Source organism: Martes martes (assembly GCF_963455335.1).
Source record: "Martes martes genome assembly, chromosome: 1".
In the NCBI taxonomy this organism is placed as follows: Eukaryota; Metazoa; Chordata; class Mammalia; order Carnivora; family Mustelidae; genus Martes; species Martes martes.
In genome coordinates, this window is record NC_137888.1 from 123,247,879 (window position 1) to 123,268,731 (window position 20,853).

At 50.4% G+C, this 20,853-nt stretch overlaps 1 protein-coding gene across 1 annotated transcript in view; it reads right to left on the reverse strand.

Moving 5' to 3' along the window:
- ESYT3 (extended synaptotagmin 3) overlaps window positions 1-20,853 on the reverse strand; it is a 49,074-nt gene that overhangs the window by 8,296 nt on the left and 19,925 nt on the right. Inside the window, exons 3-20 of the mRNA XM_080798002.1 lie at window positions 20,457-20,591; window positions 17,515-17,591; window positions 16,196-16,262; window positions 15,479-15,568; window positions 14,895-14,950; window positions 13,296-13,416; window positions 10,892-11,062; window positions 10,191-10,273; window positions 8,318-8,366; window positions 7,981-8,070; window positions 7,431-7,493; window positions 7,271-7,333; window positions 6,661-6,729; window positions 6,127-6,213; window positions 5,345-5,494; window positions 3,015-3,511; window positions 2,259-2,357; window positions 1,625-1,756 (exon numbers count right to left, since the gene is read on the reverse strand). Of these exons, the coding sequence (XP_080654128.1) occupies window positions 1,625-1,756; window positions 2,259-2,357; window positions 3,015-3,511; window positions 5,345-5,494; window positions 6,127-6,213; window positions 6,661-6,729; window positions 7,271-7,333; window positions 7,431-7,493; window positions 7,981-8,070; window positions 8,318-8,366; window positions 10,191-10,273; window positions 10,892-11,062; window positions 13,296-13,416; window positions 14,895-14,950; window positions 15,479-15,568; window positions 16,196-16,262; window positions 17,515-17,591; window positions 20,457-20,591 (2,099 nt within the window). The remainder of the gene's footprint in view (window positions 1-1,624; window positions 1,757-2,258; window positions 2,358-3,014; window positions 3,512-5,344; window positions 5,495-6,126; window positions 6,214-6,660; window positions 6,730-7,270; window positions 7,334-7,430; window positions 7,494-7,980; window positions 8,071-8,317; window positions 8,367-10,190; window positions 10,274-10,891; window positions 11,063-13,295; window positions 13,417-14,894; window positions 14,951-15,478; window positions 15,569-16,195; window positions 16,263-17,514; window positions 17,592-20,456; window positions 20,592-20,853) is intronic.

A 20,853-nucleotide genomic window follows, 5' to 3' on the forward strand; every position in this document is an offset into this window, starting at 1 on the left:
GATTCTAAAGCTTCCACCTAGCCCTGCCACATTTTATAGCTTATTATATTCCTATATCACTATAGTGATAGTTATTTTTAGTACTTTTTTTAACCTTCATACTGGCTTTATACATGATTAATCCACTACCTTTACTATATATTTGCCTTTATCAGGGAGATTTATACCTTTATATGTGTTCTTGTTACTAATTAGCAGTCTTCCTTTTCAGCTTACAAAGTCCCTTAAGGACAGTCCAGTGATAATAACTTCTGTCTCTCCAATTTGTAATGACAGCTTTGCCAGGTAGAGTATTCTTGGTTGGGAGTTTTTTCTTTTGGCACTTTGACTATATTGGGCCAATCCCTTCTGGCTTGCAAAGTTTCTGCTGAAAAATCTGGTTGTCTAAAGGAGTTCTCTTATATGTAACAAGTTTCTTCTCTTGTTGTTTTTAAGATTCTCCCTTTACGTTAACTTTTCACATTTTAATTATAATGTGTCTTAGTATGGGTCATGCACTCACAAGAGGTGTCCAGGCTCCTTACTTCTAGGTTTACGGTTAGGGTGGAGGTTGCCAAGTCTGCCCTCCAGATAACCTGGCCATATCTTACTGTTACAATATTGGGAGAGAATTACTAACAGATCAGGTTTGTCACAAAAGCCAAATGTCAAACCTCTCCCTCTTTTGCTCCCACATAGCAATTGTGAAATCCTTTTATAATTGTGTCATAGCTCTCTTTGAGTGCAAAGTCTTTTACTTGTGTGGCTCTAGAATATAGGATGGTGCCTGGCATAAGGTGTTCAATAAATAATAGATTCTCTCTCTCCCAAACCCTTTCTTGATATCAACTCCAAGTGAAGCTCTTAAAGGGAATGTATTAGTTCTTAGACAAGGCCCAAAGAGGACCCAATGCAGCTCTTTTAAAATAAATAATTACTGACCAAGATAAGAGGAAATCAAAATTAACAGGTGTATTATCTCCCCAGATGTCTTTTGTTAGGATTCTGAAGCAGAAGGAAGCAATAATGAGATTTTGACTTCTTGACTTCAAGTTGACCTCAAGGTATAGAATATTTACATAAAACTTGCCATACGTGACCCATCAAAAGCAAGAAATGTGATTAGACTCTATCAGTCATGCACCTAAGGACACTGGGTGGACAAGTCAGGAAGGACATCTGTTTCATTTGCTGCCTTTGCTTTGTTGCAGAAGGGAAGACAGAGCTTCCACAGAGCTTGGAGCTTTAGAGGAAATTTTAGGTTTCTGGGTTTAAGATACATTTTTAAGATATGTTTTGTTTTTAACTGCTACTTTAAAACAGAGTTAAAGAAAACATATTTGGCCAGATTTAAATCCTTTTACCGCTAAAGAGGCTTCATTTAAAGAGAAAAAGTGTGGAGCAGTTCATAATCAGGAACATTTTAGCCTCTATGAGCAAGAAAAGTTGGTAGCTGTTTTGCTGAACTGCCCTGGCAGTCCTTTTCTCCCACTAATGTATAGAAATTTCATGAAGGTATAGACCATGTTATCCTGAGGCCCACAGATCTAGCCCTTCACAGCATCTGGCAGGTTTGCCAGGCACTCAGCAAAAACTTGTAGGGATAAGAAGACATTCCATAGGCAGGGGAGCTTGGTTCACTTACATCTCATCAAACAGGGGTTCCAAGGTCTTCCGTTTTACTGAGGTCTTCTTACGACTTGCCCACCTCCTTTCTGGTAACAAGTAGACACGGACATAGGGATCAGCTCCACTGCTTGTACAGGGTGTCAGGTTTCTGATTTGGTTTCAAAGACATTAAAGAAGAAAGTTTTCATACACTGAAAGGACTCCTTTGGAGAGGCTGTATTAGCCCTTCAGCTTTAGATGGCTTGTGGATAAAAATGCCCTGTTGATGACCAAAAAACAAAAGTCTGCAGAATTTGGAGGATAAAACATCAGAAGCAGGATTTTGAAAACCCATGTTTTTTTAAAGTCTGGAGTAGAGTAAGTACTTCCCATCTAAAGGAAATTGGAGATTCACACTTGAGAAAAGGTACTGGCTCCAAGTCACCCCAAACAGTTTTTGCAGTGGTTATATTTAAACAAAGTCCTTGGCTCTGGAGCCTGCCCACCAGCATCACTGAAGACATTGTCATTCACAGCATGCAGCCTTCAAACCTCACTTCTTCCTCATGTATTACTTGTCTACCTCAGGGATGCCCACCCCCACTATTACTTTAAGCATCTCCACCCTTTCATTCACCTGAGGCCTTTGCCCTGCCCCAGCACCTCATTACCTGCAGCCATTGATGAGCACGCTGAGGCAGCGCCGCAGACACACATAACGCACAGTGAGCTGAATCTCACCCAGCCTCCACTGCCTGAGATCCCCGCCTCTGTAAAGAAGGGCTTGTCACTTCTGTTGCCATTAAAGGTGTTGGCCTCTCCCCCAGCGCCTGAGACAGAAGCATGTCCTGCTTTAGGAGCATAGAGCCATATGGGTTAATAATTATCAGTGAGGTTCCTTTCAGGCAGAAGTCAGTTCTATCCATTCACATGTGTCTGTCCTACTTCGGAATAGGAAGAACATGAACCCGGGAGTGGGATTTGCTTTTATACCATGATTTCCTGTGGGACTGTTGGTTAGTTATTTGACCTTTATGATATTAACTTCTATCTCATAGGGTAATTGTGAAGATAGAATTAAATAGCATGCTAAAATAAGCTCATAGTTAACAATAAATGGCAGCCATTGAGGATCTATTTCCACATTCTAAGTTTTCCCTAGCATCCCACACTTGGGAATGCAGGAAGTGTTTCTGTGGTAAGGAACCATAACAACCGAAGCCCAGCACCTGTTTTACAGTGGGAATGCACTTGCTCGCTTTCCCCCTTGCCCTGTGTTTCTAGCATATTCCATGCTGCCTCTCATGAAGCCACTTTGTAAAAGATCAGAACTTGCAGAGAAACGTGAGTTTGTATCTACTTCTCCATTCAGGAATGTATTTTTCACGTAGGTCGTTTTAGACAAGATGAAGCAGAGAGGTGCATACTCAATGTTGAAGCTGATATCTGTCAGGTCAAAGCAGGAGGAGGCCAAGGAGTTGAGCGAGGACATGCTGGGAGCCACCCTCTTGGGCGGCCATGCGAGTGGGGAGGCAGGGCATTTCATAGGTCTGGGTGACTTGATGGGCCCTGGAGAGTGGGGGCCTGGGACAGTCAGGAAGATGGTGCCCGAACTCTTCTTCTTCCCCAAGGACTCACAGAACCCTTTGGCATGGTCCTCGCCTTTGGGCTCTGGGCCTGTCTCTTGGGGCATGGGCTCAGTGGCAACAACAGTGGCACTGGTGGCTGACATGGAGCTCTTGGAGGTTTCTTTGGTATCAGAAGCAGGATCTGGGGGGCATGGCAAATTTGCAGGGCATTCTCCCTGGGATGGGGCTTTGGGTTCCTGGTTGGTGTCCACCTTCTTAATGAACAGAGGACCTTTCTTTAAGGCTTCAGGTCCTGTGTATGGGCTCCCCATCTCTCGTTCTTCCACACGCAGGAACTGCAAGCAAATGACAGGATTATGGGCTGGGCCCCCCACATCCACTTTCTCCTCTTCTGCTGTCATGTTAATTTCTGGGAAGTGGTTCCTTCCTGACTACCCAACCCAGTGGATTTCTACCCCCCACCCTGCCCATATCTTCCTTAACCTCTCTCTGCCCCTGGGTCCCTATAACCAATTTTTCTTTTTCCCTTATTCCTGCCTCAATAGTGAGTCTTCATGAGCACTCAGTCCTGCCCCCACTCACTGGCTGGCAGAGACCTGGCTCATTCTTAGAGCATATACTGTCCCTCTCTGCAAAGGACTCTCAGAATCTACACCTCCTTCACCTTCACAGATATCACACCCTGCGTTTTGGATTGGCCCTTTTCCAGCTGTCACCCTATTCACCATTGTTTTCCCTAAAATGTGTTTCCTGTCCACACATACCCCTGTGCTCCTACAAAGTTTCAAACCTCAGCCATTGTGTTTCTCCTTTCCCCCTCCGTCATCAAGACCATTTCTAGGGACTTGCATTTCTAACACTATAATGGTCAAAATATTCTATTCTGAAAAGCCTCAGTAGGAATGACTAATAAAATGAAGCAAACATCCTTTTTAAATGCACAGCCAAGGGGCACTTGGGTGGTTCAGTCATTAAGCAGCTGCCTTCGGCTCGGGTCATGATCCCAGGATCCTGGGATCGAGGCCCACATGGGGCTCCCTGCTCAGTGGAAAGCCTGCTTCTCCCTCTCCTACTCTCCCTGCTTGTGTTCCCTCTCTGGCTGTCTGTCAGATAAAATGTTTAAAAAAAAATGCATAGCCAAATTTACAAGAAAGTAAGGAAAACCCCTAGGGTTACTGAAAAAGGCTAAGCTTTCCTAGGGTCATTTATGGACCTTGAAAAATCCAAGGGGTAGGGAGAAGAGGCCTCAGGTCAATGTGAGGCTGAATTGAAGTAGGAACCATGAAGGTGGGGTCTCTTTAGGGAAAAAAGTAGTCTAGGATAAACATTTCCAACCTGCCCAAGGAAAGACTGCAAAGAAATATGTCCATCTTGCTTGTACTCTGCTGGGGGTACTGAAAACTTTTCTGAGGATATGGCACCTTACAGGACTATCTTATATGACTTTTGGTTCATATTCATACCTGTGGAATCATGAAACCTAAAAATTTTAAAATTAACGTAAGAGTGGACCTTAGTTTGTAAGGCTCTCAAGGTACATGGTTATAGCAAAACAGAATCTCCTTGGAAGCAAGCAAACTCAATCTACGTCACAAAAGAACACAACATATGTTCGCAACCCAAGTTACCAAACAGAAATGAGTCACCCTGAAAAAGCATCAACAGATACAACAAATGTCAAAATCTCAATTCTCAAGATCTTCAGATAATAGAATTCACATTATAGGTATACATTATAGCATAGATATTTTCAGATGGTTAAAGATAGAATATAAACACGATAATAAACGTGATAATAAAATACAGTGAAAAAAATGAATTTGGAAAAGATAGAAATAAAAAATAGCCTTTGAAATAAAAACCATGAATAGTTAAAAGAAATTAGTGGTCTAGAAGACAGATCTGAGGAAATCAGAATGTAGCACCAAGAGACAGTGAGGTCAGGTGGAGACAGAAGAGGTGGGGAGAAGATCCAGTGTAGGAGTTCTAGAATTAAAGATTAAAAGAATGGAGAGCCAATATCTGAAGAGATAACGGCTGACAATATTCCAAAGTTGATGAAAAATATAAATCTATTTCCTAGCTTTTCAGCACGAGCAGGTACTTAGATAGTCTGCCTTGTCCATGGCCAGAGCCATGGAACATGGGGAACAAGAGGAGATAGTTACCCGAAGCACCAGCCTCATGGAGATGAGGCTGTCCAGGCCTGAGTGGTCCAACTGAAAGCGCTGCTCGAGGGTGAGGTCTGTATAGGGTAGAATCTGGCACAGGGGGATCTCCAGCACTCCCAGAGCACACTCTTGGTCATCATCAAGCACCTGGGCAGTGAGCCAGTCACAAAACAGGAGAACCAAGACCCACATCCACCACCACCACTCTCTGGGCCCCATTTAAGTCTACGCTCACTTCAGTAAGCAAGTACTGTGCTTCTATTGGCCTCTGGTCCTGTTCTGAAAACCTGGCAGTTAGGATCGCTATGAGGCAAATGCCTAGGGCCTCAGGGGCTTTAGGGACTGATGGGCTGAGGGCCTGAAAAGATCCGAGATCTGCCTTTTTGTTGCTTAAGATTTCTTGACTAAGTTTGCTTATGTGTAAAATAAAGAAGCTACCTCTTTTCCACAGATCTTTTGTGAAGGTTAAATTATTGTTTAAAGAAGTACATCACTAAGATCCTGGGAGGATCCCAACATAGGCCACTATGGGTGCTGGGTAACAATTGGAAAGATTCTTGCAGGGAGAGCCCAGGGACTTGAGGGTTTGTCCTTCCACAGCTCTTACCCACTGTCCTTGGGCACCAGGCTCATGAGGATGAGGGACCTCTGCACCCTCTCCCACAGAAAAGGGGCTGACTTTACTGCTGGGAGAACCTGTTCAAGATGCATTATCAAGCTCCCCACCCCTCACGGCTTAGACACTGATTAGCTTTGTTCCAAGAGCCCAACTTTCAAACCTTCAGATGCAGCTCCTCAGCTGCCACGTTGGACACAAAGAAGGAAAACACCTGGCTCCACACTGGGTCCTTGCTGTGGGGACAAGTCTGGGGACAGAAGAGAGAAAGATCATTGAAGGGTCAGAAGGGGCAGAGCAGGATACTGGCACCCTCTGCTTTCGGCTGGCCACCCAATGGGAGCCTTCTCAGCCTCTGCCATTTAGGGGTCGCATGAGAGCAGTGCAGCCAGACTAAAGGCAAGGAGAGCTTTCCCAGCAAGTTTTGCAGGAGCTGAAAAGCATAGCAGCAGCAGGACAGGGGACCAACAGGATTTCTGCTGCTTTCTAGCAGGTGCCCTTGGGCAAGTCAGTCATCTCTGACCCTCAGATTCTTAAACCATAGAACTGTGTTAGTGTTCTGAAGACAAAGTGCCTCAGTTGTAACCTGGCACCTACCAAGCATTCAGTTCTCTAATTCCCTTACCTTTTCTTCTCTCCTTGAAAAGGCGTGGAGCCCCCAGTTCTTTGTCCCATGGCACACACCAAGCTGACTTACCTTGCTCATGTGTGTCTTCTTGCCTACAGATAGCTTGACATAGGAAGAAGGGTCTCTGCTGACTTTGTTCTGTGAGGGGCAAATCCATAGCAATGGAAGTGGCACCACTGGTTTGAGACACCACCCCACTGTACCTCCCAGCTCCCAGAGCTTCAGTGGGACCTGGGGCCAACCAATTGCTTCCCTTCAGAAGGCGGCTACTGTGATGCTCCCAGGGCCCTGGGCTGCCAAAACTGTGCAAGGACCAGGATAGGGCTAACCCAAGGAGAGGTTCCAAGTTCATGACAGGAACCCGGGAGCTAGGCCTGGTTCGGCACAGGCTCTTGTTCCCTGGGACTATGGAAATGGTCAAGTTGTGGCTCTTTAGCTTGTGACTCAGGTGCTTAACCTTCTGGGTGCTACTTGTAAAATGGCAAAAACAGACACACTCATCATGGGACACAGGCATAATGAATGTGGGAGACAAGTTGTAAAGCCCAGTGCCTGGCACACAGCAGACTTAATGAATGGCGCTCTTGTCATCCGTAGGCTGTGGGTGCACAGCTGATCACCCAGAAGACAAGGCTATGGTTACTCTGGGGAAAAGGAGCTGTGACTTGCTTTCACTTACCTTGGTGAACCTGGAGAGTTTTTTGGCTCGATATTCACCATTCAGGTAGTCAAAAGGGTTTCTCTGTAGCACACGAAGAAGAGGATAAATGAATGACACATGGACATTTGCAAGTGATGGGCACAAGGCAGGGTGTGACATTGGTCATGTCATCACTCACCGGCAGGTTGCAGGCACTCTCCAAGAAGACCACAAGGATGGCAGTTGAAAGGCCACCTTGGTCCTACAAACAGACACAGACCCTCAGTAAGTGCTGCAGCATCAGGAGACAGACTGGCTTTGAGAAGCCCATTCATGGCAGAAGGAAGCCAGCCAGCCCTTGCACTCTGGACAAGCCCTAAGATTCCCCACAACCTAGCTTTTTGTTGAGACTATGCTTACATCTGCAGCAGGACAGATTCAAGTCAAACACAGGGGTGGACTTCCCCATGAACTGGGCTGACCAGCACCAGCATCCTTTAAGGATCCCATCTTCCCTGGGCAGACAGCCTCTGCTGAGAGATCAGGAGCTGCCCTGTGTGGAGATGAGGCTAAGGGACAGGTTCAGCAGAAGGAAGGGACTGGCTGGAGGATTCTGTGAGTGAGATCTAGAGGCTTGATCTCACCCCCTTCCACAGCTCACACATGGACCGGCCATGCCACAAGTCCCACCCCCGCACCACCACATCCACACACCTTTCCTTTAGGGAGCACTGACACCCCACACTCACTTCAATCAGAGCTTCTGGGTTGGCAATCAATGAAAGCCACTCCAGCCGCAGGTGCAGCTGCCCGCTGGTTGTGTCGTTCAGGACAAACCACTGTAAGGGAGGAGTGAGAAGGAAGAGGAAAGCTCAGGGAAAAGGGCCACTGAAGTGCTACAGACCCTCTTCAAACAGTTCAAGGACCTTTAATAGGTGGCTTTAGGGAAAAGGTGACCCAGCCCAGAGGGGATGGGCTCTGGGCTTGAGGGACCAGGAGAGGTGGTCATAGAATTGCTTCTGTCCTCCAATGGACAGATGGAAACCAGGATGTCCACAGGGAGGGGGTTATAGGCACCAACTCTACCTCATCCACCACTCTGTTCGTCATGACATCCCCAAGGCAGATCTGCAAGCTGGAATACACAAGAAGTCAGTTCAGCTCCAAGGAGGCAAGAAGCAGATGTGAGTGTGGTCCTTAAGACGGGAGCTTATCCCTCTCAAGGAACCAGTGGGAGACCACTTGCAGTTCAAACAAATGAAGGCCTGTCTGACCATCAGGGCTACTGCCTGGGCAGGCAAGAGACTCCGATCCCCAGAGGAGAATGACCAGACACTGGACACACTGGCCCTGGATTTCATTGATGGTACTGCTGGTGTTTTGAATGGCATAGTTCTTCATTGTGCAAAACTGCCCGTGCATTGCAGGAATTTAGCTTCCCTGTCCTGTGCCCTCTAAATGCCAGTGGCACCATCTTCCACAGTCATTGTAAAACCCCAAATGCCCCTCTAGTACCTCCCCAGATGCCCTGCAAGGGGTAAGTATCGTTGGTATGGGTGTGAGAGGAGGTACCGGCCACACTCACAGCGTGCCTCCACCTACCCGACCCAAGACCAAATAGATGATCCCGACAGCCAGCGGGGAGACTGTAGGTGTTAGAAATATGCTTGAGCTCAGAACACACTCGAAATCAGTTATAACATCAACTACAAGCCACACTTCTAATCTGCAATGATACAAAACCTGCAGCTTTTTCCATTAAGATGAAAAGAAAAATAATATCTGGTGGTAAGCTGTTTCTTAGGCTGTCAGATCATGTCCCTCCCACTTTGCTTTATTTCTACTTTTAAAATTACCTGTTCATGGAAACAAGCTAAACAATACAGCAGTGTGAAAATTTGGGTAAAACTCTCTTTTCTGCCTCCCAATCCCAACCTCCTGGAATACACAGTGTGAACAGCCTGCTGTGTGGCTTCCGCGCTCTTCTCTGTGCTCACACAGACCTGTACTCAAGAGTCCTCCCTGCAAAAATGAATCAAACTGCACAGGTCACTTTCAACTGCTTCCCCCACCCCCATACTGGCATCCTCCAGGTCAATACACACAGATCCTTCTACTCATCATTTTTTAAAGCTGCAGAATAGGGGTGCCTGGGTGGCTCAGTGGGTTAAAGCCTCTGCCTTCGGCTCAGATCATGATCCCAGGGTCCTGGGATCGAGCCCAGCATCGGGCTCTCTGCTCAGCAGGGAGCCTGCTTCCACCTCTCTATCTGCCTGCCTCTCTTCCTACTTGTGATCTCTGCCTGTCAAATAAATAAAATCTTTTAAAAAGGGGGGGGGGCAGAATATTCTGTAGTTTGGCAATGGCAAATTTATTCAAACATTTTCAACCAATGTCCTCTGAGGCTGGACTATTCATGTTTCCAGCCTTTTTTGTTTTGCCACCACAGTTCTGCTCATTGCAGAGCATTTCAGGCATAATGCTTTTACTTTACAGGAGATTCCTTGAAGTGGGGCTAATGGGCCAAAAGACATGTAAATTTGGAGTTTCTACAGCCAGCCCCAGCCTAGCCATTTTAGTCCTCCCACAGCCCTGAGTTTGGGTTCTGCCCCAGAGCAAGTGACCAGGGCTCCTTGCCACAGGGGACCTGCCCATCCATGCCAGCCTTGCCCCTACGACTGTTCCAAATGGGGACTCTTGTACATCATTAGGAGTGCAGGAAGCAGAGCCCATGGTACACAAACCTTGGGGTCTTCAGTATCCCCATGGCCCAGCTTAGGGCTGGCACTCAGACCTCTAGGAAGGAGGTTAGCGGCAGGACCGTGAAACAATGGAGCCGGCTGCCTAACACAGTCAGTGTAACCAAGCCAGGATTGCAGGTCATTGAGGTGGAAGCAGGGGTGCTGTGTCCCAAGGGCCAGCCCAGTGCCCCCAGGCCCAGCTCAGCCCTCCTCCTCACCTGCCCAGGAAGTCATCCCTGTCAGGATCTTCATCATACAGGTCCACCTCCAGGTCCTGCCCAGGGACTTCATACACTATAAACTGTAAGGAAAGACAGGTGACTTGGTCTGCAGACCACAATGGCTGATGAAGCAGACCTCAAGCATGACCCAAGGAGAGCCAAATTCCAGCTCTGCCACCTGCTGGTGCAGAGCCCTGGGCGTATTCCTGCCTTCCAGTGCTTTTGGAGAATCCCACCTCTAAGAATGGAGTGATGTCCTCTCACAGGATGGGAGGATGGGGGTGGCGCTCGGGATGGTGGCTGCTGTGTGTTCTGCATGGGACTCGCAGCTTCTGGAGCACTAAACAGCCTGTGCGTACTACCCTTCAAGTAGTAGCGATTGTGGGTGAATTTAAGGGAGAACATTGAGCTCCTGGTGTCAGGCTCTGGCAGGGGAGGTTGAGAGGATCTGGGCAGAACTGATTCTGTCTTTTCCTCTGGTTTGAAAAATTTCAAGCTGTCTGGTAGGGAAGGGAGGTGGGACTTCCCTCCAGCAGGGCCACAGCAGCCCCCCTTTGGAAGCCTGGTGGATATGGGAAATCGGCCCACTCCTCTGGCCTACTGTTGCTCCATGGGTACGTGAGGCCCTCCCTTGTTCGGACCCAGCATGACCCAGCATGAAGCCTGGAGGACATCAAAAGTAGCCAGGAGACCCTCACCTCAAATACCTCATTCCAGGTGGGGTTCAGGTTCTTGTAGATGGTCCTACTCCGGAAATGCTGTAGGCCAATGCTCACCTTGGCGTAGGGGTCTGACTTGCCTCGGATCCCTAGGAAGCTGTCCTTCTGAGCCAGCATCTTGGCCTCCAGCAAATGGACTCTGATCACTCCCTGGAAAATGCCCCAGCCCAGGGCTCACAGCTGCTTCCTGGGCTGTGCCAGCCCTCAAGGCCCACAGCACTGGGGCCAAAGCCATCAGACATCATCCCAGTCCCATCTCACTTGCTCCAGGTTCAGAAGGAAAACAGAAGCCAGATCTGGCAATCTCCTCGCCATACAGCAAGTGATGTCAGGGCCCAGGGCTCCGTCCACTGCATCATGATGCCCCCACCTTCCTGGCCTTCCCAACCTCACTTGGCTCCAACCTGCCATGTGACTGGCTTGTTTAACTGCAGCCATTTCCTCCTGTGCCAACAACCACCATCTGAGGAGGTTTCCTCCTGTACTCATCACCCCCACCCTGCCCAATAACATGCATGTAGACCAAGTTCAAGTCATTTTTTTTCTGACACCCAGGGGTACCCACCCCTGTGGGGACTGCCTGCTGTGGGCAGTGTGTCCCTGTGCTCATAAAAGCCCCGCACTGACTCCCACCCCATCCCCACATTCAGCTTTGTCCTAAGGCAGAACAAACCACAAGACTTAGGAAATATAATTCATGGGGCCAGTAAGGGCTCCTGCCTAGAACTCTTCTTCTTCTTCTTCTCTTTCTCTCTTTCTCTTTCTCTCTTTCTCTCTCTCTTTCTTTCTTTCTTCCTCCTCCTCCTCCTCCCTCATCCCTCCTCCTCCTTCTTCTTCCTCTTCTTCTTCTTTTAATATCAGTAGATATGTGTACACTTATGATAAGCGCTAAGGAATTGCTGAACTGCTGAATCACTTTATTATACACCTGAAACTAATCTAACACTGTATGTTAACTATACTGGAATTAAAGTAAAAGAAAAAAATACCAGGAGATACATTTCCATTTATCCTTTGACACAGCAATCCCACTGTTAGCTCTAAAAGGATACTGGTAAAAATATAAAAAGACTCATACAAGGCTACTCATGACAGCACTATTGGTAATAATGAAAGACTGACACAACTCGCTGTCCATCAGAACTAGCTAAATAACATACAGCACACTCACACCGTGGAGTACAGTGCAGCTGTGAGGAGAAGGGCCCTGTCCACGCTGTCACTCAGTGGTGCCTGTGACGTATGGAGTGATAAAAGCAAGGTGGAGAAAACTGTAGTTCATTGCCATCCATCAAAGAAGGGGAATGGGAACGTAATTAGATATGCACACAATTGCTCATATTAGAAAAGGAACAGTGGAAGGATAAACCGTTACTTATAGGAAGAGGGTAGAGGTTAGGCGGAGGGAACAAGGGATAGAAGTCAGACTCCCTGAAACAGAATTTGTTTTTTATATTAGATTTTAGAAGCTTGCAAATATTTTACACAGTGGTAAAAGGAAGTTATGGTCAAAATTAAGCCCTAAAAATAGAAAATGGAATGAAACCAGTCAGTGTAAATATTCATGGCCAGTTGTCACAAACACACAAAACTATCCCAAGTGAGTTTAGATCGTAGCAGCTTCCCAGGACATCTTGGGAATCTACCCCAAGGACAGACTGTTTACAGTAATGGTGATGCAGGTGATGGTATTGAACAGTTATTCTAAGACTGCCACACGCAGTGTGGGCTAAAGCCCGAGTCACTATGGCAAGGCTGTGAGAACACCTGTGCTCTGTCTCCCTGGACAGTCCAGGCCTCCCCTGTGTGCAGCTGCAGCAGGCCGATGCCTCCGGCATGGAGCTGATGGTGAAATGGGCACGTCCACCTCTCCTGAGCCCTAACTGCCAGTCCTGAAGGGTACCTGCTGTAGGGAGGCCATGTGTCTGTCCTCAGAGGCCTCCCAATCGGGGCCCAGGATAGAGGGGGCAGTTGGGCTAAGCACACAATAAAGCCCCCCATCCTGTGCTGACTGAATATTTTCTCCTGGGGATTCTTTCCACCCCCAAATGATGGGAGTCAGGGGAGCCTCATGTCCCTGAAGAGAGAATGGGAGCCTCCTGAAGTTTCCTCAGGGTGGGGGTAACTACCCACAGTCCCCAACCCAGGCTGCAGCTGGGACCAGGATCCAGGAAGGAATGCCACCTGGGCTCTGCCCCTCCCTAGATGGGTGGCTTTGGGCAAACCAGTCAACCTTCCCAAGATTCAGTCTTCCCCCAACAGAATAAGGAAGCCAAGCTCTCACAGGACAGAGACAATTGTCATCTGAGAATGCATTCCCTCTGCAGGCCCATCCATCCCTCAGTCCCTGGCTCTGTGCTCTGTGGCTGGTGCTGGTACTCACGCAGGGCAGAGGGAAGAGCAGGTTGGTCACGTCCAGCCCCTTCTTCACAGGCACAGTTATACGATTGGGCAGCACCAGGTGGGCAGCAATGAGTTCCTCCAGCAGGCTGTCTGACACCTCACTGGGGACAGTGGGCACGGCCAGCTGTAGAGGGGTGGCATTGCCTTCCCCCAGGTTACCTGCCCCGCCACCCAGCCCCAGAACTGGAACCAGGAGCAGAGTTGGTGGGCTGGGAGACCAGCGCTGACTCCAGCCTGCCTGGCTTGGGGGGAGGTGGGCTTACATTTTGACAGCCCCCAACCACCACTTTTCCCCATCTTGCTTTGTTCTCTGAGGCATCACGGTGGGGTAGCTAAGAGGGGTGGCCTGGAGCCTGTGTGCCAATCTTGGCTCCATCGCCCATGAGCTGTGGGGCCTTGGATAAGGTAAGTTGCTGACTTCTCTGGACCAGTTTCCTCATCTCTAAACTGAGGATATTAACACTACCTCCTAGGGTTGTTATAAGGAGTTAAAACACGGAAAGTGCAGAGAATGGTGCCCGGTGCACAGTAAGTGCTAACTAAGTGTTTGCTCCCGTGGCCCTCCTACTCCCTGACATCCCATCAAAATTCTGTTTACTGCCTGACTCTGTCTCCCCAGTAGAGCAGCAGGGATAGTGCTGAGAACAGGACTAGCACACAGTAGGTACTCAGTAAACATCTGTTGAATGACACCACGTACACGTGGATTCTCTGAATCCAGGGGGCCAAGGACAGGGGGGAACATCCTCAGTGAGGGAGCCCGGGGTCCCTCCTGCAGGCATGGGAGGTGGCTGACCTTGGAAAGCCCCAGCTTGCCCTGGTCAGTCCAACCATCCTTCCCTCATGGGAACATGTGTCCATGTGGGGTCAGAGCCCTCCTCTGCTCCTACCTGGGGCCCGAGGCCCTACGTGCAGCAGCCCCTAGATCCAGTCCCCGGAACGTGAAATCTCCCAGACCAGCTTCTCTTCACTGGCCTCTGCCATGACAGCAGCTCCCTGTGACCATGGTTGAGTGAGGCCTTGTGGGCTTCTTACCACCCACTTGGCTGGGGGAGGGGAGTGCAGCTGCAAGGAGGACATCATGTGTGTCCATGCCCACTGTGCCACCGCACACACCTGAGTGTTCTCCCAAAACCAGGACACAGAAGAAGCAGGCTCCCCTTTCAGGGAGGAAGAGCCCAGAGGGGTACAGGAAATTGTCTGAAATCACATAGTGCTAAGTGACCGAGCCAGGAGCCTGGTCTGGTCGGGGCTGGTTACAGAGCCTGTGCTCTTGGCAGCTCCCACGGCCTCCCCCAGGACGTCTCATCTGACCAGCGTGTACCCATGCGTTTGAGTGTGTGCGTGTTCTGGGGGCAGCGCCTGCCTGCAGGGGCCAAGCAGCACTGCCGGCCTCCTGCTCCCCCTCCAAACACACCACCCCTCCTCCCTCCGGAGCAGGGCCAGCTTGGTGCCAGCCCCAGTCTACATGCAGGGGCCGGGAAGGAGGGCACCGCCGCTGGGCAGCTCCAGTCACTGCCTGCCCACTGCTGAGGGCCCCGCTCCGGGGGTCTGCCCGCCATTCCCACAGCACACTTACTTGATTCCTGGTGCATCCAGCAGGTTGGTCAGGCCTGTCCAGTTGATCTGCAGATGCTGCAGGGGCAGAAGGAGGCTGTTAGACTGGAAGAAGCAGACTGGAAGAAGAAGACTGGAAGAAGAAGCCCAAGGCTGAGTCCCTCGGCCAAGCCCCTAGTGCCCACCAGCATGTAGAATACAGCCGCTGTGGGGGGCACCTCCACGGGGGTGTCAGGCAAATGAGGGCACCTCTTAGTCTTACGCAGGCCTCAGTCTGCCGCCTCCCTGCTGGGACCACACAGGAGTGGGGTCGTGCACAGGGCCACAGGCCGGCCCAGACTGAGAGGTCTCAGAGAGACACTCCTCTCCACCTTGGACCCTCTGTGTGACCTGGGCAAGCCGCTCTTGCGAGCTGTTTCTTGCTCTTGGGTTTAGAGCAGAGTGGAGCACCTCAGGCTGCCTCAGATGACAGGACGTGAGGAGTGTGGGGTACCCAGGTCTACGTTGGTGTAGGCAGTTCTATTCTTGGGTTCACACTAGCACCTGGGGCCCGGCAGGTGACTGCTTACTCCCCAAAACAGGCCCAGGTCTCTCCTTGGCACCCACCGGCTTTTGAAGGAAGAACACGGTCACAGCTCCCACGAACGGCTTGTCCACCAGGAGGGGCTCCAAGATGACCCGCAGCGTGCCCTGCAACTGGATGGGCACAGAGGACGCACGCAGGACCTCAGCCTCTCCCTGCTCCCTGCACTGTACTTAGCCGAGGCCACCTGTCTTGCTCATGCCCATGCCACCCCCAAATGTCAGGGCCACCTCAGGGGACAGAAACTGCACATGGCTGCCACCCCTCTCCCAAGGACCGTGAGCTAGCCGCCCCTGCCATCCACTAGTGCGCTGGCCTGAGGGGCCTGCAGCCCTGTCCCAATCTCCAGCCAGCCCTGCCAGGCAGGCCCCGGTGCCAGTACTCCACCTCTGCCATAAGCTCTTTCCCCCTCCTCCATCCACCTAGTTTCTAAGCACAGGCTCTGAATCACTCCATAAATAGAACCTCTCCCTTCGCTGGGCAGCTCCTGTCCCCCTGGGGGGACTCTTACAGAGGCAGGTGTGGGGCCAGCGAGCCAAGCAGAATGTTGGTAAAGCTCAGTCGCCACTTTCCGGCCGTGTGACCTCAGGCCTGGAGTCTTTGGATGATGATCAGTCTGTGTGGGGTGTCCTCCCCTTCCCTGCTGCCTGCTCCAGTGTGAGCCTGCTTCCCCCTGCCCAGCCTCTGGCCCCAGGGGCAGAAAGCAGGGACGGGGGGCAATGCCACCAGGTTCCACATACCTGAATCCCATTCACACCAGCCTGTATCTTCTGCAGCTCTGCACTGATCTCACAGTCCCCAATGTAGCTGAAAGTGGGGAGGGAGAAGGAAGGCCAGGAGGAAGGGCAGGTCCACCAGTCAGAGAGACCAGGAAACTTGCCCAGGGCCACACAGCCCAAGTTCAGGCACCCAGTCACCAACCCTGAGCCCAGCCTCACCTGGCTATGGCCTCCCCCAAAGCCTGAGCTGGCTGAGAAGCTACGTGTGTGCCAGATGACCCTGATGGATCTGGTGACAGAGCCTTGGAGCCAGGCGTGCCCAATAACCATCAACCTCACACATCCCCCAGATGGGGACAGGTATTCCCAGAGCTGACTCCTATCTACCCGATATGCTCTCGGTACCAGCCTCTGGGCTATGAAAATAAGACACTGGAGAGGAATGCAACATTCTGGAACTTTCAGAGTTAATCATTGGTCCTTTATTTATTTATTTACTAAAATGATTTATTTTAGAGAGAACAAGTGAGTACATGGGGGAAGGACAGAGGGAGAGAATCTTTAGGCGGAGTCCTCACTGAGCACAGAGCTGGACCCCACTACCCTTGAAATCATAACCTAAGCCAAAACAGAGCCGGACTCTCATCTGACTGAGCCACCCACTCACCCCTAATCCTTGCTCCTTTAAAGCACAATTAAAAACTTACCACCTCCAGGAAGACTTCCTGGATTGAATGTCCCTTCTCTCAGACTCCAGCTTGCTACAAACATCATTCAGAAGAGGTGAACCTCTTGCCCAACCTACTGAACTAGACACAAGGACGTGTCTTTGCATCCTTGTTTTCCTGACGCACCAGAGTCCAGTTCTCCCACAGATCTCAGCCTGTGCTCAGAGCTCCCTGGGCCTTACCACAAGTCCCCACATCTTCTTGTTGTACTTGCTCCCTCTTTCTACATCCTCTTTAAGGCAGCTGATCTGAGCATCCAGGTGACTAGCCCTGACCTCCAAGAAAGCTCTGCTGCCTGGGCCTTGGTATCTAAGAGCCTGCCTGGTGCCGATTCTTATCGGAGAATCTGGGCCTGGGCTGAGGGTCAAACAGCAGTGGCTTCCCTGGGACTGTCCATTCTCCTGATACTCTTCCCTGTCCCAAGCAGGGACCCTGTGCTCCTGCCCAGGGTGGGGTGTGTGTGTGTATGTGTGTGTGCGTGTGCACGCACGCTGTGAGGCGCTTTCCCACCCCAAATCAGAACATAACTACACTACTCCATCTTCAAGCTGGCCGTTCTCACACGGCGTCCCCCGTACCCTGCACCTGGCCCGCATGGGCAAGATGGCTCACCATATCTGCAGGTCCAGGACCACCCGTCTCCGGTTGCGCTGGTTAGTGTGTGCCTTGACACCGTTGACCCGGGGGCACTGGAAGAGATGCCAGAGGGATGGGTGAGCAGGGATCTCGCAGCAAGGGGTGGTTGCTGGCCCCTGCCCAGCACTGGGCTTTGGCCGCAACAACATGACCACCACAATTCTGGGATGGGGCACAAATAGAGAAATTCACACTGTGGCCCATCTGTCCTCGGACCTATGATACCTCCCTCCCTAGAATGTGCACCCTTCCTTCTCTCTCTCTCCTACCACAGATATTTACAGAGTACCCGCTCTGTGCCAGGCACTGGACCGAGGACAAGGTAAGGAGCAAGACAGGTTGAGCCTCCCCTCATGGGTTGGAAGCCCAGCAGAGGAGACAATGGTGGGGGAGGGCATGAGGAGGTGCAGTCCCTGCTGTCACATGGGGGTCGGGGGACTTCAGGAGCACCTCCCCTGGGGCAGACCAGGGTTAGAGAAGGTTTTTGGAAGAGGTGGCATTTAAATAGTTCTGGCCTATGAGTAGGAGTTGGCCCCCCAAGGGCAAGAGAAGAAGGCAGGGTCCCTAGCTCAGGGGAGCTGACCCTAGAAATTAAAGTATCCCACACCAGGGCCGAGGGCTGGGCTCCTAGGTGATCTCCCCCACCCCACTTCTCTCTTTGCCTCCCATCAGGAGGCTAGTGGGCACTGGAGTGGGCTCTGGTTAGTATTTACCAAGAATAAAAGAGAAGTATCGTTTGAATTTGAGTTACATGCATGCTGAAGTAATTAGGGGTGGAGGTCACTAATGTTTGCAATCTAGTTTAAAATACATTAAAAAAAAAAGATGAGCAGGAAAAATAGATGTGTGGATATGTGCTAAAGCAAATATAGCAAAAGGTTAGTGGCCATACAATCCAAATGGTCCACGGCATAATACTGGCACATCTTCTGCAGGTTTGAGATTTTTCCACAATGAAATGTTGGAGAAAAAAAATTCAATCAATCATACTAGAGAAGATTCCATTATCTTTCTATTCTCTCCTTAGAAAGTGACATTTATAGGGCACCTGGGTGGCTCAGTCAGTTAAGTGTCTGCCTTTCACCTCAGGTCATGATCCCAGGGTCCTGGGATCAAGCCTCACATTAGGCTCCCTGCTCAGCAGGGAGCCTGCTTCTCCCTCTCCCTTTCCTTCTATGTGCACGAGCTCTCTCCCGCTCTCTCTCAAGTAAACAAATAAAGTCTCAAAAAAAAAAAAAAAGGTGACATTTACAAATGCATTGTCACATGAAAAGCTTATCAAAAAGTACAGAGGCCACAGATTCAGGGGAAAAAAGTAGTACCGGGACATCTTGAGCAGTTAATTAAAATCATCACATGGTTTTTCCTGAGTTTGTGATATGTGTGATATGTCAGCTTTTTTAAGTGTTTAATTTTCTGTGGTTTATTTTCCCATTCTTTCTCATATTTATTTAATATTCGCTTTTGTCCTGGTTTTACATTTTGAATTTTATGTTCTTTTTCTTTCAGAAGGTTCCCCAATCACAGGAGCTTCAGGCTGCATGGCACCTGGCTGTACCCTGGCCTCCAAGTCCTACCAAGGCCTAGATGGTAAAGACCCAGAAAAGCCAGCGGCAGCCTGGGGAGGAGGCTGGGGTGCTCTAAGGGACCACCCGCAGCCTGGGGCCACTGTGAGGCTTGCTTCTGCTGTGGTGAGGGATGGCTTCCCAGCAGCACCACCTCCCATAGGCATCGGGCTCTGCTCTACAGCAGTCCACCCATTGCTTAGCTCCTAGCCTGCTGAGTCCAAATGCAGGATCAGACAGCACCCCCTCCCAGCAGTCCTCCCAGATGACCACAGCCCCTGCACCCCTCCACTCCCGAGTTCACGCATTCCTCCAGCATGGTGAGTACACTGCCATGGGGTGGCCCACCAGTTTGGGTGTCTGTCTCCATAACAGGACACTGACCTTCCCAAAGGCAGGGCCATAAGTCACCCATTTCTGCCTACGGGGCCTTGCACATAGCCATACTCCGTAAGCGGACATGAAAGAAGCAGAGAATGAATAAAGGAACTCATAGATGCCAAGACAGACCAGTCCTGGCCGAGTCTGAGAGGCACAGACCAGAATCTCCAGGGGTCAGGCATGCCCACTGCGCTCCCCACTCAGGCAGCTAGTGGGGCAGGCTGGCCTGCGCCCTGACACCTGCCTGTCCTCCAGCAGGCCAGATGCCAATGTGTCTGGTTTACCAAGGGATGAACATCAGGCAGTTCTCTGTGGGAGGCAGCTCTTCTTAGGTAAACCCAGTGCCCAATGTGGAGCTCAAACTCACAACCCCGAGATCAAGAGGCACATGCTCTACCGACTGAGCCAAATGACAAAAATAAGACACACCAATGGGGCAGCAGAAGTGGGGCAAAAGGGTGGAGTAGGAAGCTGTCAACAATAGGGAGAGACATGATGTTGGGTATGTCAAATGCAAACTTCTTTTATCCTGGGTCGCCCATTAGCTTCATAGAACTAGTGCCAGGCTTGTGATGCTAACTAACAGAACCCATCACCTGGTAGAGAACTCTCCCCTACCTTAGGGCACTGTCTCCCCCTGTGGAAATCTGTTCTTCCTCGCTGATGCCTCAGCAAGCAGGACTTGGACATCTTCGTATCTGGCTGGCTTCTACTGCACGGCACGTTTTCCAAATTTGGCTCAAGAAAAGTAGACTCATTTCCCACCTTTCCTTTTTGTTCTAACCCAGGCTTCCTTTGCACCTGCAGAGATGGCGGTGCTGGGACTTGGGGGTATGGGGTCTACACTTAGGCTGAGAGGCTGAAAAGTGCAGGTGGGGAGGTCCCTTGGGGGTGTTCTCAGGCAGGCAGGGTCTGGGACAGGGAAAAGACTGCATGGTAGATCCAGGCTCCCCCTCCTGAGACATCACCCACCTTTTGTCCAAAGTAGAGCTTGGTGAAGGTGAAGGTCCTCAAGTGGATGCTCTTCTCCCGGATCTTGGGCTCCAGTTTCTCCCGGAACTTGTTTTCCATGATCATGCTCAGGTAGGGCCAGGTCTGAGAGATGATCTGCGCCAAGAGGAGGCTCTTGGGTGTTAGGTCTGTTTCCCCCACCAAGACCCAGGCCTGCCCAGGACAACCTGACCCAGGCGTGGGGGTCCTGTGGCCCTTACGCTGCAGCACCCACAGGCCTGCCTGCCCACCACCCACTGACCCACCTATCTGTCCATCTGTCCATCAGACATCACAAAACTCCAGCAGTGCTCCTCACACCTGCCCAGGCAGTGGGACCCCAAGATTTGGTGCTGTTTTTCAAAGCACCATGAAACAG